Source organism: Neophocaena asiaeorientalis, unplaced genomic scaffold, assembly GCF_003031525.2.
Source record: "Neophocaena asiaeorientalis asiaeorientalis breed wild unplaced genomic scaffold, Neophocaena_asiaeorientalis_V1.1 scaffold218, whole genome shotgun sequence".
NCBI classification, from domain to species: Eukaryota; Metazoa; Chordata; class Mammalia; order Artiodactyla; family Phocoenidae; genus Neophocaena; species Neophocaena asiaeorientalis.
In genome coordinates, this window is record NW_020172818.1 from 1434783 (window position 1) to 1460920 (window position 26138).

General features: G+C 38.4%; 2 protein-coding genes across 7 annotated transcripts in view; one reads left to right on the top strand and one right to left on the bottom strand.

Moving 5' to 3' along the window:
* The window catches only part of KCNIP4 (potassium voltage-gated channel interacting protein 4), a 1180242-nt gene extending 1156870 nt beyond the window's left edge, over positions 1 to 23372 (top strand). Inside the window, exons 6-9 of one of the 2 annotated variants that reach the window (XM_024741844.1) lie at positions 17086 to 17193; positions 19306 to 19410; positions 20050 to 20112; positions 21859 to 23372. In XM_024741844.1, coding sequence (XP_024597612.1) covers positions 17086 to 17193; positions 19306 to 19410; positions 20050 to 20112; positions 21859 to 21906 — 324 coding nt within the window. In that variant the 3' untranslated portion in view covers positions 21907 to 23372. The remainder of the gene's footprint in view (positions 1 to 17085; positions 17194 to 19305; positions 19411 to 20049; positions 20113 to 21858) is intronic. The other variant, XM_024741845.1, reaches the window with a different exon arrangement.
* Positions 8641 to 26138, bottom strand: part of PACRGL (parkin coregulated like) — a 50579-nt gene continuing 33081 nt past the window's right edge. For 2 of the 5 annotated variants that reach the window (XR_003002820.1, XR_003002823.1), the window contains exons 9-11: positions 24692 to 24789; positions 23733 to 23925; positions 17912 to 18161 (exon numbers count right to left, since the gene is read on the bottom strand). Coding sequence is in view for 1 of the 5 variants with exons in the window: in XM_024741843.1 (XP_024597611.1) it covers positions 24733 to 24789 (57 nt within the window). In the remaining 4 variants the exon portion in view is untranslated. Of the gene's footprint in view, positions 8706 to 17911; positions 18162 to 23732; positions 23926 to 24521; positions 24790 to 26138 lie in introns of those variants that run through there. The other 3 variants (XR_003002821.1, XR_003002822.1, XM_024741843.1) reach the window with 3 other exon arrangements.

Below are 26138 nucleotides of genomic sequence, written 5' to 3' on the forward strand. Positions count from 1 at the left end.
TTTTTTTTTTTTTTTAATATGCTTTGACTTTAGACACATTGAAAGGGATTTAGTGCTTCTAAGGTGAAAATTTGAGTTTGGTGGTGTAATTTTTTTTTGCTTTTTGAGCCTTTTATTCCTTTATTATTATTATTATTGTAATAAGAACACTCAACAAGAGTAGGCATCCTTGCCCTGCTCCTAATCCTAGAAAGAAAGGTTTCTGTTTTTCTCCACTGAGTGTGATGTTAGCTATGGCCTTTTCATGTATGGCCTTTATTATGTAGAGGTACTTTCCTTCTATTCCTAGTTGACAGTATATATCATGAAAGGGTATTGAATTTGTCAATAGATGCTTTTTCTGCATCTATTGAGATGATCGTATGATTTGTACCCTTAATTCTGTCAGTGTGGTATATCACATTAATTGATTTTCATATGTTGATTCAGCTTTCCATCCCAGGGATAAATTCTACTTGGTCATGGTGCATGATCTTTTTAATGTCCTGTTGGATTTGGTTTACTAGTGTTTTGTTGAGGATTTTTGCATCTATGTTTATCAGGAATATTGGCCTGTAGTTTTCTTGTGATGTCTTTGTCTGGCTTTGGCACCAGGGTAATGCTGACCTCATTTGGAAGTATTCCTTACACATCAATTCTTTGAAAGAGTTTGAAAAGCATTGGTGTTAATTCTTTAAATGTTTGGAAGAATTCACCAGTGAAGACATCTGCTGCTGGGCTTTTCTTTGTTGGGAGGTTTTTGATTACTGAGTCAATCTCCTAGTTATAGGTCTGTTCAGACTTTCTGTTTCTTCATGATTCAATCTTGGTAAGTTGTGTGTGTGTATCTAGGAATTTATCCACTTTTTTTTTAGGTTATCCAATCTGTGGGCACAGAATTTTTCATAGTAGTCTCTTATGATTCTTTTTATTTCTGTAACATCAGTTACAATATTTCCTCTTTCAGTTCTGATTTATTTATTTATTTGAGTCTTCTTTTTTTCTTAGTCCAGCTAAGGGTTTGTCAATTTTGTCTATCTTTTCAAAACACCAACTCTTGGTTTCATTGATTTTTTTTTTCTATTGTTTTTCTATTCTCTATTTTATTTATTTCTGCTCTAATTTTTGTTGTTTCCTTTTTCTAATTTAAGCTTAGTTTGTGCTTTCTCTGTCTCTTTGAGGGATAAAGTTACATTGCTTGTTTGAGACATCTCTCCTTTTTTGATGTAGGCATCTATTGTTATAAATTTCTCTCTTAGTACTGCCTGATAATTTTTGAGGAGAGGAAAGAAAAAGCCTAAGAACAGTTACTTTCCCTCATTGTATTGTCAAGAAGCTGCTCTTATCTTTCAAAATAAGTGCGAATGACAGCACACATTCAGTTTGCTTTCTAGTACTTTCTATATGTTTATACAAGAAAAGTGCATTTTCCCAACTGCATGACAGCAAACCCAGAAAGCAAACAATTTAATTAGTATTTACTGGCATCCACTGTGGGCCTGTTACTGTGGTAGGCCTTGGAAATACAAAGCTGATAAAAACCCTGCTCTCGAAGGTCCGTAAGTGAGAGATAGAAGAAAGAAATTAAATATAACAAAATGCTACATTCACCACACTGACAATTTTATAAGGAAATCCCTTTTCAAATTATGTACTTCAAGTGATTTGTATTTAATTTTGTTCATAAAATACTACATGCAAGCATCAGTAAGATGAAATATTTCCCGAGTATTCACATAGCTAAATACATTATTTATTTATAATAGAATAATAATAAATAAAATACATTTTATTTATATTTATTTATTACATTTACTTATATATTATGTATTATTTTGTTTTATTATGTATATTTTATTTATATTACATGGGTAGAATGTGTAAATCATCTATTTGCTTATATTCTGAATGGCTGTGCTTTGTCTCTAGGGAGTAGAATTATTATCACTCTTTAATATATGTGTGATATTTTGATTTATAATAAGAAATATATATCCAAGAAAAGAAATATATATTTGGTCTTAGTCCCCAGTTTCTGACAAAGAGCTCCTAAAACATTGGGTTTTAAGTGAGGAGAACAACAAAGATGTCTTTTGTTACGTTAATGAGGTGAATTTTGAACCTCAGCTAGAGGTGGGGGCTGGTTGCCAGGAGAACCAACCACTTGATTATAGAGAGTTGGAACTTTCAGTCCCTCCGTCCTGTCCTCCTGAGAGGGGAGAGGAGCTAGAGACTGAGTTCAATCACCAATGGCCGATGATTTAATTAATCATGCCTCTGTAATGAAGCCTCCTTAAAAACCCAAAAGGACAGGATTCAGAGAGCTTCCCAGTTGGTGAACACCTGGAGATTTAGGGAGAGCTGGGGCCTCTGAGAGGGCATGGAAGCTCAAGCCCTTTCCCCATGCCTTGCTCTGTGCATCTCTTCCACTTGGATGTTCCTGAGATATATCCTCTTACAAAAAACAGATAATCTAGTAAGTAAATGTTTCTCTGAGTTCTGTGAGCTGCTCTAGCAAAGTCATTGAACCCTAGAAAAGGTTTGTTGGAACCTCCAATATGTAACCCATTGGTCAGAAGCACAGGTGACAACCTATACTTGCAAGTAGCATCTGAAGCTGGGGGCTGGGAGGGGGCAATGATGTAGTATCTGGCTCTGTCTCCAGGTAGAAAGTATCAGCGTTAAGTTCAATTATAAGACACACATCTGGTGTTGGAGATAACTTGATGGTGTGAGGAAATCCCCACTCACACACTGGAATTGGGGGCAGAATTGTCACTGTTTATAATGGGAACCAGATAATTTAGAGGGTATGCATATTTAGGATTGGGAAGGGTGCATCTTACACGAGCAGAAATTTCAGTGAGTGCCAGGATAAAGGAAAGCAGATGATGGTGTGGAATCAACAAGGAAGGGCACTGGTGGGGCTGTATCAGGGAAGCCTGCCCATGGACTTGATGAACTAGGTCTGAAGGACAAGCCAGAGATGCTCAAGGGAATAATGGCTCAGGATGGGAAGCAGTGGGAGTGAGGCAGAGGCCTGGGAATGAAGAGAAAGCATTTGTAAACCACCTAGAAGGTGGAATACAAAAGAGGAGGGTGACAGGAAAACTGTGTAAGGAGGCGGAGGACAGATCCTCACACATCTGAGGCAGGATGCTAAGGAGGCTGAATCATCTTGCAGGAGGTGAGGCGCCCTTGGAGAATTTTCAGCGGGGAAGTTAAGGTATCAGGGCTGTGTTCCTAGAAACAAGTCCATTTAGCAGCTATTTATCCAAGAGTCCAGACAGGAGCTGATGTCAGCCCGAACTACAGTTAAGGCATTGGAGAGGAGGAGACAAGTTCAAGAGATATTAAAATTAAATTGGTAGACTTACATTTCAACACTTTGTGGAGTCAGGATGACAAAAGGAAGGTGCAGCCTGCTGAGAGGTCATTCAGTTTGGCCCTGGGGCAGAGTGACCAGGGCAGCAAAGTGCTTCCTCACACATACTAGATGCTCATAGAGATTGAGCGCTACTAAAATGAAGATTCTGGGCCAGGAAACTCAATGTGTCATCTCACAACTTAACCAAGAAATATCACCGGGAAAATAGGAGGAGAAGCTGGCAGTGGTCAAGGCGAGGGCAGTTGGGTTGACTCCGATGTGGCGGCAGCACTTAGTGGGGAAGACGTGAGATTGTCATAGGTACCAGTCCCCTGTAATGTTTCTTCCGATTTGGCAGCCTATGAACAATATTGTATTAGTGTCTGCTGCACCGGCCTTAGTTTAGCCATAACATAAAAGTCAAACATTCCAGTTCACCTAATACAATCTCTCATAGCTAGTTTGAGTAAGACAAAGACTGCTAGTGATTTCATTACTTGAACTTACTTAATGTATCAGAAACGTTCCATCAATTACTTATAGCACATTGTATCCAATTTCACATGTAAATTTAGTCTGGTGTTAATGATATGGAACCATGCCTAATGTCGCTATTGTAATACGTAATATTCGTCACAGTAATTGTGATGAATGCTGGTTAAAATTTGGGAAATTAGTTATAATGGCTATATACTATAAGCATGTTGGTAAAAAAAATTGTTTTCTTTAAAGACAAACCAATGGTTAAATTAATAAATGTTAAATCAAAATTAAAACTAAGTTATTGTAGTTATGTTTCTAAATTGATTACCTACCTGAAAAGTCTCTAGAAAACAGAAATGATTAGGCAGTGAACATATTTGGGGTAACAATAGCATCTTGGGAGGCACAGCAGAGACCATCCTGATTCTGAGATAAAGGGAAATGGAAGTTTCCTACTTAATTTGCTTAATTCCAAAGGGTAGAGTGAGTAAGACAGGAGGGGCCCTGGATCCAGATATGACTGGATCTAACACCCCTTCACCACCAAGTGGCTGTGAGACACTGGGCTGAGTAGTTCAACCCTCTGGGCTTAGTGTTCATCTCTGCGAATCATCAGCAAGCAAAGCTACTTCACAGGGTAAAGGAAGGACGACAAAGTGATGTCAGTTAGGGGCTTGGCTGAGTACCCGGCACCAAATATGTCCTCAGTCTTTATTAGATGTTAACCACCGTGGTTTCTACAAGGGAGATTTTTCTAATGAAGCCGGTTAAGAATGACATTGGTCATCTTATTACACAGTGATCTTATAACACTGAAAACATCCAAGCACAGGCCAGATGATTGCTCTGTGATGCTGTGAAAGATTGCTCTGCATCTGATTATAAAACAAGCACTTAATGTGTGTCAATCACTGTCCTAAGTGTGTAAAAATAACATTAACAATAGTAATAGCTACACACAATAACACCAGCTGACCCTTGTTTTAGCACTCATTATGAGTCAGGCATTGGGCTGAATGAATTACATATAGTAACTTGTCATTTTAGCAAATGAGGAAAGAGATTCACAGAAGTTAAGCAACCTGCCCAAGGTCACACAGCTAGAAAGTAGGAGAGCCAGGATTCAAACCCAAGCAGTCTGGCCCAGAATGCATCTCTTAGCAACTGTGCTATCCTGCCGGTGAGGAATATGTAGGTCCCCAGTCCCTCATCTGAAGTCCTTGGAGCCAGCTGAGTTTCATTCAGAGTCTTGCAGATTTTAGAAACGTAATGCTGTGCCTATACTCTATATTATTTAATGTCTCCTGCAGTGTCTGCAGTATGCTATAATCAAGGGTGTAACATTTGTTCAGTAAAACTATGATAAACAATAAATATGGCAGAGAGCACTACTGATCCAATGTCCATGTGCTCTGCTCTATGATCACATGATTAGGCCGTATTCCCAGCCTCTCCTGCAGCTAGGTGGGACCAGGACTGAGTTTTGACCACTGGGAGATTAGTGGAAGTGACCACATCTCCTTCCTCTGTCTTCCCATCTATGGAGACTGTGAGGTTACATATTTCAGTTTGCCTTCCAGCAAAGTAGAAGGCTGGATCTCTGAATGACTACATGGAACAGAACCCCAGCCCCACTCGTATTTCACTGTGTGTGAGTGGTAAATAAGCTTATACTGTGTCAAGCTACTATGATTTGGAAGTATTAAAATAGCTTTTAGTGTCTTCTGATTAACGTGATCGATGGACAGATAATGGATAGTAGATGATAAAGGATAGAGATGATAGATAGATAGATAGATAGATATTAGAATACTTTCATGCCATTTCAGTTCAGGTTTTGGCATGAGTTTTGGCACCAAAATTCACCACCTCCCCTGTCTTCCCGGTAAAGGTTTTTCTTTTTCAGTTTACAAAAGAATTTTTGGATGGGGGTGGTAAGTTGCAGATAAAAAATAAAGGACATGTATTACTTGCCACATGTTAGAGATGAGGAATTACAAACTTAGGTTAAGTGACTTGTCCAAAGTCATATAGTTAGTAAATGGAAGAACCAGGATTGAACCTCAGCTCTACCTAAGTCTCTAAAACCTATTGGTTTTAACCAGGGGTCATCAAACTTTTCTGTAAAGGACCAAACTGTAAATATTTTTGGCTTTGCAGGCCATATAGTCTTCATTCTACCAGTTCAGTTCTGCTGTTGTAGACAAAAGCAACCACAGACAAATCCGAAATAAGTGACCATGGCTGTGTTTCAATAAAGCTCTATTAACAAAAACACATGGTGCGCCGTATTTGAGCCCTGGACCATAGTTTTCCAACCTCCACTCTTAACCCTCACAATAGATTGCCTCCTGCAGAGGGAGATACTGAGGCACTATGTTTGCTGGAAGACATCTGAGATGGTCTTCTATGATTTGATTACTGAGTATTATCACCAGTGTTTACAATTACCACTCAGTAATTCATCCCATGCACTGATTACTGAATGACCCAACTGCTGACTGCAAAAGCAACCCTGAACTTTTACCACCGTTTCAACAGTTACCTTTTCTAGAATATTACTACCATCAGAGCAGTGCACCCCTCTGAGCACATCCCTAATGGCAAGTTTACTTGAACTGTTGTCTGAAAATGTACTTTTCCTTTGGAACAATTCTGGAATAGCTATCCCTGCTTACTACAGGTAACTGATGATTGACAGCAGGACTGCCGCAGTCCAGAGCTTCAAGAAAACACCATTCACTGACAATTCAATTATGACAGAATGAAATGTGAGTGGTACCCTGGGAGGCATTATAAAGCCCCCAAAATAATCCCTTTGTCATTCACAGTGATGAGAAAAAATGGTTTTTTTCTCCCCAGATATCAATTATGGTTACAGGAAAACTTTCCTTCTAGGATGAGTCATTTTTGTCAAGTTAAATAGCTATTTTCTTTTGAGATGTCAGGCATCAAGGGGAATTATTTAGGCAATGTTACCAATAGGTATAGAATTCCATTTTGTCAGATTAAATCATTAAGTTTTATTATATCTCTCAACACACACACACACACACACACACACACACACACACACACACACACACACACACTTACACATCCTGTCCACATAATTCTCCTCTTCTTTTCTTGTGCCCGTTCCAGGAGCTTTGCTCTTTGGCGAAGTAAAGGGAAAGGTAGCTGAGATGTCCTTTCATTTCGTTCCTGCATTTAACAAATATTTTTTGGACTTCCCTGATGGGCCAGTGGTTAAGACAACGCGCTTCCACTGCGCGGGTGCGGTTTCGATCCCTGGTCTGGGAACTAAGATCCCATATGCGGCACGGGGCGGCAAAAAATAAATTAAAAAAATATATATATATATATTCAAGGTGCTGGGGATACAACAGTGAACAAAAGACACCAATCTGTCCTTATGGAGCTGACATTCCCCCATTTTCATGACTAATTTTTGTAGAATCCAACGATTCTTGCCACAAAGGTTCTTTAACCTGGGCCTCACCCATGCATTTCTATTGATTCCCAAGGACTGCGGCCATGCTGCATGTGTCCTAGTTTTTGCTTGTCATCCTGTCCTTCTGGCCTGCTCTGTCCTTATAGTCTTGCTGTGGGGTATCCAGCTCCTCCAGCCATGGCTGCCCTTGTCCACATTCCTGTGGCCTCCAAGGGCAAGTTCTTTGAATCCCTCTTATCATACACTGAAATGTTTAATGAAAGTTGGGGTAGCAGAAGATTATTACAAGAGAGACAAGAGAAAAAGCATCCAATAAATATCTGCTTCAAAAGTCTGAAGGTTAGGTCATCTTTTTTTAAATCATCTTTTAAATAAACTTTTTATTTTAGACCAGTTTTACATTTACAGAAAAACTGCAAAGATAGTACAGAGAGTTCCCATACACCTCGCACCCAGTTTCCTGTTATTCACATCACGCATTAATATGGTAAACTTGTTACAATTAATGGACTAATGTTGATACATTGTTATTAACTAAAGTCCATGCTTTATTCCGATTCTCTTAGTTTTTACCAAAAGCCTTTCTTCTGTTCCAGAATTCTATTAGGATCTTACATTACCTTCACTCACCATGTCTCCTTAGGCTCCTTTTGGCTGTGACAGTTTCTCAAATTGTCCTTGTTTTGATAACCTTGACAGTTTTGAGGAGTTTTGGTCAGGTGTTTTGCAGAATGTCCCTCAGTTGGGATTTGTTTGATGTTTTTTCTCATGATTGGAATAGGGATATGTGTTTTGAGGAGGAAGACCACAGAGGTAAGGTGCTTTTATTATTATATAACAAGAGTCTATAGTATCAACATGATTTATGACAGTTTGATGTAAACCTTGATCACCTGGTCGAAGCAGTGCTGGTAATTTCTTTACTGTAAAGTTACTCTTTTATCCCTCTTTCCAAACCATACTCTTTGGAAGGAAGTTATGCACAGATCACACTTACAGATTGGGAGTTATGCTTCGTCTCCTTAAGGGTAGAGTATACATATAGCTGATTTGGAATTCTTCTGTTCCAAAGAAGAGAAGGATTTGTCTCTTCTCCTCCATTTATGAATGTATTCCACCAGTGATTCATATCGGTGTGGACTAATGGACATATATTTTATACTTGAGTTATAGTTCAATATCTTATCTTTTCCCTTAAATTGTTCCAGCTGGGCCACTGGAAGCTCTTTCAGTTGGCTTCAACATGGCCCCATCATTGTGGTTGTTTATTTTTTTGTTTTGCTTTCTTTCTTTGCTCATTCCTTACTTTTGGACACTACAAGATGCTCCAGCCTCATCTTCTATTTTTTCTGACCCAGTCCTAGAATTTTTCAGTCTCCTCTTTTAACATTCCAATCTCCAAGGAGGTGCCAGAAATCTCATCTGAAAGAGCACATGCTTGTGAGTCAGAAGGCTCAATCCAAACTCTACCACTTCTAGCTGGGATACCTGGGGCAGGTTCCTCAATCTCTCTGCGCTTGAATTTCCTCAATGTAAAATGGAAATAATAAGGATAGATACCTCACAAGCTCGTTGTCAGATTAAATGATGAATCTTAAGAGTTTAGAAAATGGTCTGGCACAATTACTATGCTCAGTAATGTTACTGATCCTGTATAACAACTGGTCAGTCTCAGAAAACTGGTATCAATGTCTCTCTGTCTCTGTCTCTCTCTCTCTTGCTTACTCTCTTTTCTTCTGTTTCCTGGGCATCTAACTGTTGGGATTCTTCTTCAGCTGATCTTATCTTCTTATTCTGTTTCTAGTCACACATGTATTCACATACTGACTCACTTTCCCTTTTTAAAAGCTAAGGCCATTTTCGAATTCATTTATGCATGTCATTTCATGGCAAGAATTATGAATTCCTGGTACCTCCAAATGTTCTACAAATGTTATTAGTAAAATTGCAATCACTGTGAGTCACTGTTTCATATCACCCTACAATTATGTCCTATAGTATCAGAAAAAAGAGATGTAGCATTTGTTTATATCATACTTTTCTGTGTAACCACAGCCCATTGCTTCAGTTCTAGACAAAATGAGAGCCTGGGCTTTGAGTCAGAGTTCTGGGTTCAGTTTCCAGCTCTAATTCTCATTGGCTGCATCCCTTGCCTCAGTCACGTATTTTCTCTGAGCCTCCATCTTTAATATAAGGACGACAATACCTATTCGCTATGGTTGTGTGAGGCTGACATAAAGTAATGCATAGAAATTGCCTAATACCAAGCCCCACACACTTATCGATAAACTGTCCTCATTACTACTAATAAATTTCAGTGTTCCCAGAGCCCTTTAACCCAGGAATTCCACATCTTTCCTTAGGAAATAAGTCAGAATGATGGGAAGTAGTTGGAGAAAAGTATTTACTACAGCATCATGTACGATAAAGAAAATTTTAAATTAATACACATATATACCAATAAGAAAGAATGGTTAAATAAATTAGAATATATTCATAAGACAAAGCAGTGTTTCACACTCGAGATTGCAATGATTAGCAGGTGGTAAAATTGATTTAGACATTAATGACAAGAGTACTAAAAAATTAATAGAAGAGAAATGGAAATGGACTAATAACTTTAGTTTCTGGTGTATGATTTTGTGTGTGTGTGTGTATGTGTGTGTGCTAGCTTAAGTACTAGGCTGCCTTTTAAATTGTAATTCTTATTGTGGTTTGGGGTCCAAAGTGTCCAGAATTCATTGTGCTAGTATTATTAGATTAGACCATATGAAACTATCATATGAAATTCTTGGCAAATATGATAAAAAATATGGGCAATTTCATACAGTTAAACCTACTTTGTAGTTATTTAAATGATGTCACAGTGAATTGTCAGTGATATTGGAAAATGCTTGTAATTTAAGTGATATAAACATAATTTTGTATATAATATATGGCTTGTACTATAAGTATATGCCAAAGTATGCACTAAAGAAGAGTGGGAATATTCAGTGTGAACAGGTGATAGGATTATGTGTGACTGCAACTTTCTTCTATAGTTTTCTGTATTTTTTACCTACATCAAGCATGATATTTACATATACATTTATTATATATTTGTGATTTTATTTATTTATTTATTATTTAATTTTTAATGGCCTTCAGGGAGATCAAACCACTTTCCTCTAGCTTAATGTGGCTGTTTTCATCTTTTAAGATATTAAATTACCTAACTAGAATGGTATATCAATCAAGGTAAGTATTTTATCTCTTTCGTCTGATAAAATTAGGCTACAAATCTTGGGAAATATACATTCTTCTATTTTAGACATGTTGATATCTTTTATTAGTTCCAAACAAATGCAAACTTTAGGTAGTACCTGAAATTGTATCCTTCAGCCACTATGGAAGTTTAACTCCAGTCAAGGGAGGTCATATCAGAGAAAATAAACAACTTTAAAAATGTTCCTAAAAATGTAAAAGCAAGCATAAAGTAAGAAATATACTAAACACATGTATGACTTTCCAGGCCTTACCTGGGTCCAGTCATGTATACCATCCAGATGGTCTCAATAACACATGCTCTCTCAAGGCTGGGTCTTTGATGCAGCTCCTAGTGTGGGAATGGTGGGCAGAATGTATGTAACCAGCACTAAGGCACCAATAAATGCCTGGTCGATAAATAGAGCTAACTATAGAACAAGACTAGGTTATTATAGGGTCATTTCTCTATGCCTTTTTCCTTCTATTGCCTTTATCATAAGATATTAGAAACCAGAATTCAGTACCAATCCCCATCTATCAGTTTTGTACATTAGGGAACAGATGTAACCTTTCACAGACAAAAGTAAGGTGATTGTGAAAAGTACTCTTGAGAGTTGTTTGTTTTTTTTTTAGCCTTGTAACTCCTGCTTGACAGATTTCAATTACCATTCAGAAAAGCATGGAGCAAGAACAGTACAAGATACCTTGAGTCTTTCATTTTCCTTTTGCACAAATAGTTATTTCCTGTTCTGAAATAACTGTTTATTGATATCATCCTGCAAGATGGTATATTAAAAGAGAGAGGCGTGTTCAAGGTTCATAGCTATCTTTCAATGTATGCAGTTTCAGGATACATAGTATTTAAGAGAAAGATGGGAATTAGATGTCAGCTTGTGAATCAGGGTACTTTTGTTCACAAACAATAGAAAATCATACACTAACAAAAACAATATAACTGTATTGGCGAATAAGAAGTCCAGGGGCTTCCCTGGTGGCGCAGTGGTTAAGAATCCGCCTGCCAATGCAGGGGACACGGGTTCGATCCCTGGTCTGGGAAGATCCCACATGCTGCGGAGCAACTAAGCCCGCAAGCCACAACTACTGAGCCTGCGCTCTAGAGCCTGCGGGCCACAACTACTGAGCCCATGTGCTACAACTACTGAAGCCCGTGTGCCTAGAGCCCATGCTGCACAACAAGAGAAGCCACTGCAGTAAGAAGCCCGCGCACCGCAACGAAGAATAGCCCCCACTCACCGCGACTAGAGAAAGCCCACGCGCAGCAACAAAGACCCAATGCAGCCAAAAAGAAATAAATAAAATAAATAAATTAAAAAAAAAAAAAGAATAAGAAGTCCAGAGACAGGTCTGGCTGCAACCTAAGGGCTCCCTCGTGGTTACAAGAAGATGCCAGCAGCTCCTGAGCTCCAGGCTTGATTTTTCCCCAGGCAGGAAAGAAAAAGCATCTGTCATACCCCTTCCTAGCAGAAGTCCTGAAAATCACTGATGTAGACTGGGTTCAGTTGCAGGCCAACCACAGATCCAATTGCCTTGACCAAAGGAATAAAAGGTGCTTCCTGATTTTGCCCAGGGCATGGCTCCATCACTAGAGCCACAGATGGAGTGCGCTTCCACAGAACTGGATGGAGCACCAAATGGAAACAGGGGCCAACTAGGGAGGCAAACAACAAAAGTCCACACATGACTTTAAATCTCCCATTGTTGCTCTGGCCTATTCTGCTTGGTGATGGGGCCAATGCCAGTGATGATTCTTGCAGGCCAGTGGTTCTCGAAGTGTAATCCCTGGACCAGCAGTATCAGCATCTCCTTGGAATTTATTAGAAATGTAAATTCTTGAGCCACACCCCAGACCTAATGAATCAGGAACTCTGGGGTGGGACCCAGCAAGCTGTTTTAGCAAGCCCTCCAGGTGATTCTGCAGCAATCTACATCTTGAAAACCAATGCTCTAAGCATATCTTCATGGATGTTGTGTCCAGCCTCTCTTTCCAGCTAAAGGCATATAACTATTACTTTGTGATATGAAGTGACAGGTAAGGATTATATTGATGACCATCCACCTCATCTGGCTTTTCAAAATTGTCCAGCAATCCTTCTCTGGTAAGCCTACCTTCCCATGCTCTGCAGTGACTATATTATACCTTCCAAAAAAGCCAAAGCTTATATAGTTTGCAAGTTGTATACTACACAACTCCAAGGAGGGTCATTACCTCTTAATTACAGTATATTATATACTACAGGTTTACCATTTGTTACAACAATTTTCCAGCAGATGGCAGAAAAATATTTTGAGGGAGCTGCAGCTTCCTGTAATTTGCACAAGTCACCTTATTGTCCAGGAGCAGGGCTGTCTCCTTCTCTCTCCTCAAACCTTCAGTTCTTATCCTGTCCACCATGTCCTTCACTCCCAAGCAGACAACACCCATTGAAGGTCTCAGATGAGGATTCGTTCATCTTCCCACCTCTTCTCAGCTGTGGGCATCTGCATGGTGTTCTGCTTCCTTCTGTATTAGCTGAGGAAATGTGCCTCCTCTCTTCCCAGGGCCGACCATCTCCATCTCTCCCACCATCGCAGGAGTAGGTCCACTTCTCTCTCTCCCTCTCTCTCTCTCTCTCTCTCTCTGTCTTTTTCTCTCTCTCACACACACACATCTTTAGTATTTTCCTCTTTTTAGATTCGTCCCTTCAGTGTTCAAAGTGCTCATCTTCAAAACTCTCTTCTGTGGTCCTGTCCTCCTCTTCAGATATAGCCCTGTCCCTCTGTCTTCACATGCAGCCATGGTTGGTGAATTTTCTAACAGTCTCTATCACTCTTTGCTCCCTCCCCTCCACTGAAGCTTCTCCCTTTAGTCACTGGTGACCTCCACGTTGCTGACTCACTAAGCTCTTTTCGTTCCCCAGCAGATTGGTATCAAGATGAACCATCCTTTCCTAGTGAAATGCTTTCTTCTCTTGACCTCTCTTACCTCCTGAGAAACTTATTTTCAAGATTTGTTGCCTGCGTCTCTTTTCTCTGCCTACTAAGGAATTCTTGTGGCCTCCTTTATAACAGCAACAGAAGGATTAAAATACCTAGAGATAAATATAACTAAGAAATGTGAAAGAACAACTTGGAAAAAACAAAAGGCCTTAAAATGTATTAGAGTTTGGTGTGCTGAATAAAGACCCACCAAAAATGTCCACATCTTAATGTCCGGACGTAGGATGTGTTATCTTTCATGGTAAAGGAGGTTTTCTGCAGGTGTGATTAAGGATCTTGAGATGGGGAGATCACCTTGGATTATCTGGATGGGCCCAATGTAATCCCAAGGGTTCCTGTAAGAGGGAGGCAGGAAGATCAGGGTAGCAAAGAGGAGATACTACAACAGGAGGTTGGACTACTGTGTTTTGAAGATGGAGGAAAGGGCCACAAGCCAATCAATGCAAGTGGCCTCTAGAAGCTGAAAAAAGCAAGAGAACAAATTCTATCCCTAGATCCACTGGGGAGACTGCAGCTCTGCCTCCAACTTGATTTCAGCCCAGTGAAACCCATTTCAGACTTCTGATTTACAGATCTGGAGGATAATAAACAAGTATTGTTTTAATCCTCCAAATCTGTGGTAGTTTGTTATAGCAGCAAGAGGAAACTAACATACTCAATGACAAAAATGACCTGGACAAGGGAAAGGTTTCTTATTGTCTTGAATAGGAAGACTCATCAACATGTAGTTGTCAGTTCTGCCCAAGTTGATCTGTAAATTTACCTCCAGCTCAATAAACATCCCAATAGGGGTCAGGTGGAATACTTAAATAAGGAAAAATGGAAAGAAAATAGCTGAAAAAGAAGGGTTGAGAGGAAACAGCCCTTACAGCTATTAAAATTATTAAAATGTTTTAATAATTAAAACAATGTAGTAGAGGTGCTTAGATAAACAGATATACTATGAAATAAAACATAAGTTCCAGAAATATAAATACATAAAAGAATTAAGGATATGATAAATCTTGCATCTCAAATCAGTGGGTAACAAATAATATTGTGAAACCAGACAGCTATCTAAAAACATTGGGTAAATTCCAAATGGAATAAAGCTTTAAATGTAAAAACGTAAACCTTAAAAGTACTGGAACAAAAACATGGGAGTATCCTTTTATAACTTCAGAATGGGAGAGGTCTTTTCAATATGACAGATACCAAAAAATATAAAGTAAAAGGCTGACAAAATCTAGAATATAAAGATAAAAAGATGCCTACTTCACAAAAATCAACATAATAAAAATTGAAAGAAATGATAAACTGGGAAACAATACTTGAAGATATATCCCAGACAAGGGCTAATTTCACTAATATGTAAAGAGTTTCTATAAATCAAGACATTTGGAAAAAATGCTCAAATTTATTCATAATAAATACAAATTTTAAGTAATCTAAGAAATATTAACCTTTAAGATTGAAAAAGATAAAAAATTTGATGGCATATAGTATTGACAAGCTATACTATTCTCATATACAGATTTTGAGAGGGAAATTTGGGGGGAAATTTGAAAATAACTATAAAATTTACCAATGTTCAAATCCTTTGACCCAGCAATTCCACTTCTAGGAACTCATCCTACAGATATACTTGTTCAAAATGTAAGTTATGTATGTATAAGGTCACTCTTTGTGGCTTTGTTTTTAATAAGATTGGAAATCTTTAAATATTCATCAATGGGAGATTGGTTAAGTAAACTATGATATATTCATACATATGCAACAGTGAAAAAGATTGGAGTTATTTCCAAGATTTATTGCTAAGTTAAAAATAAAACAAAGTACAGAACAGCCTGTTAGACTATCATTTGTGTAAATAAATATGCCTTACACTTGTATATGCTCAAAAATTCTTTGGAAGTGAATACAAGAAGCTACTAACGCCAGTTGTCTAGGGGAAAGAAATAGGGTGACTAGGGTCCAAGAATGGGAGGCATACTTTTTATCAGTAATCTTATATATTTTAAAATTTTGAACTACATGAATGTCACCCATTTAAAAAAAAAAAGCATTTAAAGAAATTAAGACAGGAAAACAATTACAAAACGTTGGAATGTAAAAATGTAGAGAGAATACAAATTCACCCAGAGGCCACTTCTGCATTTCCCTTTGTTACAGGGAAGAACAAAATCTGACTACATGTTGGATCTGTTTCTTTTACTTTAGCCTTTGCTTCCCCGTCGCTTTTGTTCACTAAAAGGATACTGCCTATACATAATGGCCTGCCTTGGGGAACACTGCCCCTCCGCCTGAATGGTAAACCAAAGTGCCTTTGTTCAGGGAAGCATCCTGACCCTGTCCACCTGTGAATGGCTGCAAGAAAAGAAGAAATTAACACATCCCCTCCCTGAGGCTGGCCATTCAGGAGATATTTGCAAGACTCATGGCCTTTTTACTTTACTTCCTCACCTCCTCCCTCTCTCTGTTCTATAAAAGAAACTGGCATCCAGACCCTGATAAGATGGTCTTTCTGAGACACTAGTCTGCCATCTTCTCGGTCTGCTGGCTTTCCGAATAAAGTCATATTCCTTGCCTCAACACCTCGTCTCAAGATTTACTGGCCTGTCCTGCGGGGAGCAGAGAAAGCTTGGACTTGGTAACACCTTCTGCTCTTTCATTCCTACCTAACTACAGATTGTCAGTTCTATGTGAGATCAGAATTCACCATATTGTAATGTTAACCCCGCCTACAGAACAACAAACATATATGAATTTGATCAAGTTAATCTGGTTTGCCTGCCGTTCAGTCATATCAGCCTAACAGTGATACTGACTGAGGTTTCCATTTACTTGAACAAACACATAGCTGATGCACTTGCCAGACACTGTTATAAACAGCTTAACTCTTTTAATCCTCATAAAAAATTTAAGAAGTAGATACTAACATATCCCTTCTACAGATATGAAAATAGAGGCAAAAGGATGGTAAGTTGTCTGAGGACAGAGCTATCAGATGAAACAGATGGAATTTGAATTCAGGCAGCCTGGCTTTCAGCTCCATTCTCTTAACTTCTGCCCCCATGCATATTATAACTTGATTTCTAAATAAAGCCTTCAATTGGCCTATATCTTAAGGACAGCCCATATCTCTTGTTAGCAGATCTTGTTCATGGGAACTGTGTTATGTGTGTGCTTGTATTTTTAAAGTTACAATGTTATTAGATTATTTTCAGTAAAAGAATTGTGTGCACTTGTAGTGGAAAGTAATACCACTTATACACATGCGTCTTGTTGTTGGGGTGTCTGTTCTGACACAATTTCCAGTTCCAAGGTTGATTTAAGTCACAGTTTCCAATTAGAAAGTAAGAATATTAAACCTAAGGAGTGGTTTATGCCCACAAAAAATCTCTGGAAAAGAAGGTAATCAGGAACACATGGACCATTTTGCTATAAATAAATGGTTCAAAATCCAGAGGGTTGTAACCCTTGCTTCCATCATTTGACAGAGAATTATATTAGAGTTTGTGTTTTACTTTTCTTTTTTAGAAATGTCGTATCAAATTATATTTTTACTTTTATTTTTTAGGATTTCATCAAGGGTCTTTCCATTTTGCTCCGGGGGACAGTACAAGAAAAACTCAACTGGGCATTTAATTTGTATGACATAAATAAAGATGGCTACATCACTAAAGAAGTAAGAAATGCCTCACCAACACAGCTAGCCTTCAGACCATTTTCATATTTTCACTTCAAAATGTTAAACAATCACAATTATTATTTTAGAATCACTTTTTCAGGAAGTCTAAAATATTTTCTGTAGTGCTGGGGAAATATTCTGATGAAAAATTTGGAATGCTATAAATAGTTTATGGTTAGTCTTCAAAGTAAATATAAAACATAGAAGGAGGGCTTCCCTGGTGGCACAGTGGTTGAGAGTCCACCTGCCGATGCAGGGGACACGAGTTTGTGCCCCGGTCTGGGAAGATCTCACATGCCGTGGAGCGGCTAGGCCCGTGAGCCATGGCCGCTGAGCCTGTGCGGCCAGAGCCGGTGCTCCGCAATAGGAGAGGCCACAACAGTGAGAGGCCCGCGTACCACAGGGGAAAAAAAAAAAAAAAAAAAACATAGAAGGATTACATCCTGATCTCCTAATAGCATTTTAATGAATACTATACATGGAATAAAGACAGTAGTTGGAATCAAATAGGAAGGAAATATATCCACACGTTAGAATATTTGGCCTGTAACCTTTTTTCTATCATATAATGTGGTCCGTATGGAAACAGATGCAATTTTAAAATCGTGTGGATTATGTAGTGACCTGTACTGTGTGGGAGATGACCTGATGTGATAGTGGAGCCCCAAATAAACTCCCACGTGGGCTATCTAAAAAAGAAGCCTCACAGACCAAATTCAGATGCTCATATCAAGTGGTTTAATAAATTAATTTAAAACACAGCAAGAAGCAAGGGGGGCGGGATGGGGTAAGATAACAAATTTAGGATGGAGTGGAGGTAGGGTTGAAAGACCACATTACCTGAAGCCTGGATGTGGTTCAATGTCCATATGTCCTCTTTCTCTCACTAGCTTTCCCCCGAGTTGAGTTTTGAGCATTGGGCTCTTCAAATAGAAGGTATCTTGGGCCAATGACATCAACTTGCTCTATTGAAGACACAGGGACAAGTTCACCTGACCACAGTTACAATGTGACAATTAACCTGATCAATGGCCGTGGGTTTTATTTGTTGAGCAGAAGACACATGGGGCCAGATGGGTCTCACAAATGGGTGGCTGAATTAAGACCTCATGAGTATTAAGTATTCAGGTATATCGAGCATATCTCCTGGATACTTAGTGTCTCTTGTATATTTAGTACACAATAAACATTTAGTACTCAGGTGCCTCCAGGATATTAGGTATCTCTTGGTCCTTTGATCCCTTTTTATCCCTTTCTATGTTTAACATAAACATGCTGTTCTTACCATTTACACCCAACACATCACATGAATTCTATGTCAAACAAACTTCTATGCTCAAAACATCTTAAAGGCCTTCATGTAAAATTTACAAACTACAAACTGCTTTATCATTTAAAATGGAATTGAATACTCTCAGAAGTAAATATATATTACATCCATATTATCAGCTTAATCCATACTCTTCTGTGGAAACTTCGATATGAAGGAAACAAGTGTAAACAATAAATCTGAATGTCTAGGTTAACTAGATATTATTTTCACTAAGATTGAAAATTACAAATCAAAAACTAGATTTTAATTAAAAAAATTAAAATTTCGAAGTGTTTCCATGGTCATATTTTGACTAATATACATGTGTGACTTTAGTTAAAGCCACAGTAGGAAAAACACAATGAAAACCCTAATGAGCTTTGAGACTTATCAGTTTTAGTATAATTCTCATGATGTGGAGTTTATTTTATTGTCAATAAACAGAAATTGATAGTCAACATATAAAATATATAATAACTCAATAAAGCAAAGATAGCCAATGTGAAGTCTACAGAAGTCCAAACATTAAACCAGAATGTTTCTTTCCTGATCATGTTAGATACATGGGAATTTCATTCATTTTGAAACCAAGATCCGACTTGATTCTTACATTCTGATTCTGCTGCTTTTAAGGCATAAGGCCATTGGCTTTTCCTCTGGGACAACCAAGACATTTAATGAAGAATCAAAGAAAAATAAAAAATTTGAAATTGAGTCGGGATAATCTGTCAAAGCTTCTCGGTGTGGTTTATTTTCACATTGCATGAGGCTTCATGTGACTGCCTTTTCCTTTTCAGGAAATGCTTGATATAATGAAAGCGATATACGATATGATGGGTAAATGCACATATCCTGTCCTCAAAGAAGATGCTCCCAGACAACACGTTGAAACATTTTTCCAGGTAGGAATGCAATAGAAGTCAAAGAGGAAGGGAAATTAAGAGCAAATTTCCTGATGCTTGCAAAGCATCATGATGATTCAAAAAAATGTAAAGGAAAATAATTTTTACTGAAAGAGACAAAACTATAGAATATTTACCATCATACTAATTTAGTAATTTTGGTTTTGAATTTATCATAATATTGATAACTCCACTTATTGAACACTCACCATATCCTGGCTAGAACACCAGGCAATTGCCATGTCTCACATGTTTTGGGGTGTTTGTTTTCATTCATTTCTCACAAGCTCCTATGAGGTTATTTATAAATCCTCATTAGCCCCATCTCATGGATGAGAAAACCAAGGCTCTGAAAGTTTCAGCAAGTTGCCTGACGTCTGTCATAGCTGGAGGGCAGGACTTTACTAGAACAGAGTGACTCTAGATCTGTACCACATTCTATTGAAAAGGCCACAGCCTAAAATCAGTCAGCCACAATTCTTATCACTAAGAAGCTACTAGTTTGTGCTCTGAAGCAGTTCCTCCCCATAAAATAAGCAGCTGGGCTTTCTTTTCATCAGCTTCAGCTCGTTCAGTTCAGTGTGAGGGTATCAAGGGGTAAGTGTGAGCAAATTTTTTCGTTCTTTTCTTCCTGAACAGAAAATGGACAAAAATAAAGATGGAGTCGTTACCATAGATGAATTCATCGAAAGTTGCCAAAAAGTAAGTAACGATAGTAAAGGAACTATCCCTTTTGCTTCCTTAACAGCTGAACTTAGTCCTGCCAGCCAGCCACCATGAACTGAGCAAAGTATAAAGATCATATGCCTAAGATCACCACTTCCACATAGCTGAGATGAATAAGCCTACCACCCTGAAAACAATCACCAATTTGCACATTCAGTTCATCAGCATTTATTGTCTATCCCAAGGCAGGCTATGAGGGAAGCCCTGGAGAGATGAAGCTTGCACATGTGTGTTTTTGCTCTTCAGATTCTTTAGAGTATTCATCACTGAGGATAAAACATATGTGAGACTTGAATTGTTCTTTCCCCAGAACTAGCATATAACAAACATGTAACTTGTCTACCATATCCTCCATAGATTTAGAATTCCAGTACAGCCAAGAGTGTATCACTGGCCAAACTTATATCCGATTTCTAAGAGAAACATCATTGCTTCAATGTATGTGGACAACAGATGTCTTTGGCTGAACCAGTAATGGTCTTCAGTCACAAAATTCAACAGCAGAGAATTCTCCCTGAGGAAAAGTCCATGTGGTTCTCCACCATCTGGTGGCAGACCAGTATTAGCATACCTAGAGTTATTTGACTTGACGTGGGTAGAATCACGATTAAGAATTTTTAAAATAATTATGGAGACAGGACTTCCCTGGTGGCGCAGTGGTTGAGAGTCCGCCTGCCGATGCAGGGGACGCGGGTTCGTGCCCCGGTCCGGGAAGATCCCAATGCTGCGGAGCGGCTGGGCCCGTGAGCCATGGCCACTGAGCCTGCGCGTCCGGAGCCTGTGCTCCGCAACAGGAGAGGCCACAACAGTGAGAGGCCCGCGTGCCGCAAAAAAAAAAAAAAGAAAAAAAAAATTATGGAGACAAAGAAGTTTGCTGGTGCTTTAGTTTTTCTCATTATTTTCAAGTTGATATACTTTCCCTTTCCTGATGCCTGCCTTTTTCTCAACTCACATTTCAGTGTGACGGTCTTTGAACGAACTTAGTGATATCAACCTACTTAATGGTGGTATTGTTACTTGGCATCTGGTAGTGGAAGTCATCATTAGTTCTGCTACCATTTTCCACTGCTATAAACAGTCACAATCTCCAAGTGCCCCTATCCTGCCCTAAGTCTGTCCCCCTAAGTTTCTAAGGAACATGCTAAACTGCAGACACTGGGCAATGGTTTCTCACAAACAATCCTTTCTCTGGCATTGAGAGACCATTCATTTTTAAAGGTTCCCAAAGTCCACACAGATTTAGCCCTAACAGACTCAGAAAGAGAGGTGTAATTACTGCAAACCTGTCTCCTAAACCCCAACCTCCAGTCTTTATGAAGTTGGCTCTTAGCTCACACACAAACCCTGTATCCTTCCCTGTGTACAAGTCTCTGTGATTTGGCGGGCGGTTACCTAAAATGCCACAGTTTGCATTGCTCGCTTTGATTATGCTCTGCGCCTCTCCAGTTTCCATGCTGGCATTCTATTAATAATTTGAGAAATAGCCCCTCTTAACACCAAGTCAGAGTTAAATAAAGTGTTTAAAGCCTAGTAGACTCAACAAAATGGGCTCTCCATACTTATCTGTGTGGAAAATAGGTAGAAGAGTATTTACATTTGCAGACCCCTAGTATCTGAACATTTGGCATAGGCGTTGGTGGAGGGTGGCAGTACTTAGAGGCAAAACAGTGCACTTTCCTTTGCCGATATGGTGAACTTAATTCCACGTTTTCTCCCTTACAGGATGAAAACATCATGCGCTCCATGCAGCTCTTTGAAAATGTGATCTAACTTGTCGAATGCATCCTCAATCAGACAAATGTGAACGATTCTATCACACAAAGTTGGAGCTACCACTTTTAGCATAGATTGCTCAGCTTTACACTGAGGCATATTATGCAAACAAGCTTTGTTTTAATATAAAGCAATCCCCAAAAGATTTGAGTTTTCCATTTATAAATTTGCATCCTTTTCACAATGCCACTGAGTTCATGGGATGTTCTAAGTCAGTTCATACCCTGTGAATATTCAAAAGTGACAGGATCTGGCATACAGTTTTATTGATTGATTCTTTAGCCATGGGATTATTGAGGCTTTCACAGTATCGGTGATTTTAAAGTATCTATCTGTGTTTTTTGCTATTCATTTGTATGTATTCAGCCCCAGGATTTTAAATGGTTTTCTGAAATACTGGCAGCTGCACTTAATTTCCAGATATTAGTTTTCATGTTTGTATGCTGTAATTCCATTTATACTTCAAGTAAACAAAACAAGGTTACTACAATTGGAAAAAAACAAACGAACAAACACATAGTCCCAGTTTCTCTGGATTTGCTTCCTTCTGTTTGTTAAAGACAGACATTCATTTACCTGGCATTTTTTTATAACATGAAACAAGTCAGTTTATCACCAGATGTCAGCATATGCCTAATAAAGCTTATTTAATAAGCATTTCTTAATTTTTCATAATACATATTACAGCCAAGGCCTACATGATGTATGTAATTTTGGATTTGTTCAGTCCTACAGGTTGACTATTATGTCACTAAGTGGAAGTCCAAGAAGGTGTGAAACAAAGCGAGGATGTCCACAGGCTTAGCAAAGGGTCAGGACATCTGTCATCCAGTACGTGGCAATGCTTAGCAACAAGTAATCCTTAACTGCATTCAAGGCCTATTCCATCCTCTTTCCTGACTCCCTCATGGCACCTTTACATTAGATGCCATTTAGGGACAAACAAACCTTTGCTACCCTAATGCCTACCAGGAACAAACAGCAAGCAGAATTCACTTTGAAAGCACCAGTGATTCCATTATATTGAGAACTATAATATCAAAATTTAATAGAAAAGGAATGTAAGTGCTAAGCAACTCATCTGAATTGTATTATGATTTAGCTCATCATAAAACTCCAATAATTCAGATTATTTTTAATGATCTTAAGCCAAAATTGTAAAGTTGCCACAATATTACTAAAGATACACACATCTTCCCTGTTTTGCAGAAATATCACAAAGAAAGACCAAGAGGCTAGAGTAGGAGGAAATTTGCAACTGTCTTTGCAACAATAAATCAGGTATCTATTCTGGTGTAGAGATAGGATGTTGAAAGCTGCCCTGCTATCACCAGTGTAGAAATTAAGAGTAGTACAATACATGTACACTGAACTTGGCCATCACGTGTTTGTGTAAATTCAATGTGCACATTTTGTATTTCAAAAAGAAAAAATAAAAGCAAATAAAATGTTTATAACTCTACTGTCTATGTTACAGGTCTTTATTGCAATAAATTTTATAATTACTAGATTAAAAACGTTACATTTTTCTTATGGCATTTTTCTAAAAGGTAGAGATCTCGGTCTTTGGGTGGAGCTAAGTGCAAGGATAGAGGAGTCAGGGCAAGGCCAGTGGGCAGGCAGGCCTGTGAGCGGATGCGACCTGAGGATGTGACTAGACACCTGAGGACAGAGTGTGCCAGCCAGGGGACCAGGAATGATAGGAGCTCTGAGGGAGGAGGAGCATTTCTGCTGTTAACACTCTTCAGAAACCCCTCGTATTTTAAGTTACATCCATGAGATTGGATCTGAAATGAGAATTACAAAGAGATCACTCTTGGTACCTGAGGATGGAGCAAAGAAAGGGTGTTCTCCGAGGCTTCTGGGACAGAATATTGCTGCCCCTAATCTCCAGCCCTTCAGAAGTCTGTTAGCCTTGGATTTGGCGTGGCCAGCCGGGTCCCTAACGGCGCTCTTCCTGCCCAGATGTTTCTCTCCCTCTACTCCTTTCTCTGTAGAATGATCCAGAATCAGCTTCTATAACATCAACATTCAGAGCTACACTTGTAACTTACGTTTTAAAAGCTTTTTCAACTGAATTAATTGTTAAACATAAGCAAGCACAACAAAATCACTGAATACATGTAAGACTTTTAAGATTTTAATTTCTGAGTATCTTCATGTACTGAATATCAGTATTTTCAGACTATGAATTACAAAAATAACATTTACTTAAATTAATACCTGAAGTTTAGGTAGTTTTAATGATTTGTAATAAACAACCATACTTATAAGAGAACTTACACATTAAAAATTTTTTTCTTAAAACTAGAATACTCAAAATTATTTCCAAGCATTCTACATTATAAAATACATATTTACAAACAATAATTAACAGTGAATTCACAAATGTTTGTCCACTATTTGAACTTTTCATAGACTTGATAAATATAAAACCCAGGAAATGGCAAAATGTCTAAAAGTAAGTGCACAGCTACACACGAACTGTATAAATGTTACATATAAAAGGCACTAGAAAATATATACAAACACATCCATTGTAAACCAAATAACTTGCTCACACAGACCATAAAAAACATGAAAAAATAAACCCCACAAGACTGTACTATTATAGAACTTACTTTTTAATAGTTTTCCATCAACCATTCTTTTTTTTTCATGAATAACTTGTACTATGATTCAGTGGAATTGTGTATACTCATCTAAAGCCAGGAATAATGAAGGGTGGTTGTGATTTACAAAAGGATAAAGTGAAGTGAATCTGAAAAGGTTCCGTGCGTACCCGTGGTCAGCGTTTAACACCTGTCGCCAGGGCTAGTTTCTTCAGCAGTATATGGAGCAATAGGTTGGAATTTTAGATTTGATGATGATAAGGCTTCCCTGTCAACAGAAAAAAATTTAGCCTCATTAGTATCATGCAGGGTTCCCCTAAGAGGTACCACATTTGCAGGAGCATGCCTAAAACAGTACTCAAAACTCCAAACACACAAAATGGGATAGGAGCAGAATGACGGAAACAGAACTTTTTTTCTGAGTTAAAGAAAATATACATTGTCTCTTTTTGTGGTTTAAAAATATTTAACTAGGAAAATAGTTAGGAACCAGACTACCAGTACTTGAATCCAGCTTCTGCCAGTCACTTCACTGTCAAATCTGGGGCTAATTACTTCTCTGCACCTCAGTTTCTAGCTCTTTACGGGGGGATAACAACAAAAATCCACCTCTGAGGGATGTAGCGAAGATTAAATGAGTTTAATGTCTAAAATATACTCAATAGAGTACCTCTCATGTAATAAGTTCTTACTTGCTCGATAAAGATCAGGATGTATATATGTGTGTATTTTTTTCAAGACTAATGTGTATATCGTTTAAAAAGAAAATTAGGGCTTCCCTGGTGGCACAGTGGTTGAGAGTCCGCCTGCCGATGCAGGGGACATGGGTTCGTGCCCCAGTCCGGGAAGATCCCAATGCCGCGGAGCGGCTGGGCCCGTGAGCCATGGCCGCTGAGCCTGTGCTCCACAACGGGAGAGGCCACAACAGTGGGAGGCCCGCGTACCGCAAAAAAAAGAAAAAGAAAATTAAATCAGTCTGAGAATGAACCAATTTCAGTTTAAGGCAGACAGCAAACTGATTAGTTCTAAACAATGACACTGGCTGTCTGTAACTGATATTTTAGTTTCTCTAGAAGTTGAGTCTTTTCATCATTGTGATACACGTGAGCCTTAAGAAATGAGAAACTATAATATTGAGAAGAATCTCTCATAAAGACTCATCTCCAATATTTAAAGAAAGAGAAAGATGTAAACATTTAAGTTTTTAGAAAGGAAAGAACATCATTAATTTCATGATGGATTATAAAGTACCTAAAGCAAGCACAATAGTAATTAAGCCAAGGGGAAGTCTTTGATATGTGATTGAAACTTCCTGTTGCAATTACATTAAGTATTACTAAAATATTATGCAGGACATTAGAAGGGGGAACAAGAAGAGCAAAAGTATGAGGGAATAAACAACACTTAATAGTGCTTATAACTTCAAAATCTTTTTAAATTCTGTATTAGCATGATTAAAAACTAATGTGATTGAGTGGCAATAAGATAACTTCCTGGCTAGCTATCACTGGGACCCTTGGATTGGTCACCTACATCCTCAGTATTCCCCCTCCAAATCCTAGTGTGCTATTTCTAACCTGTATTTACTCAAAAACTATCCCCTCCTCCACCCCCCCC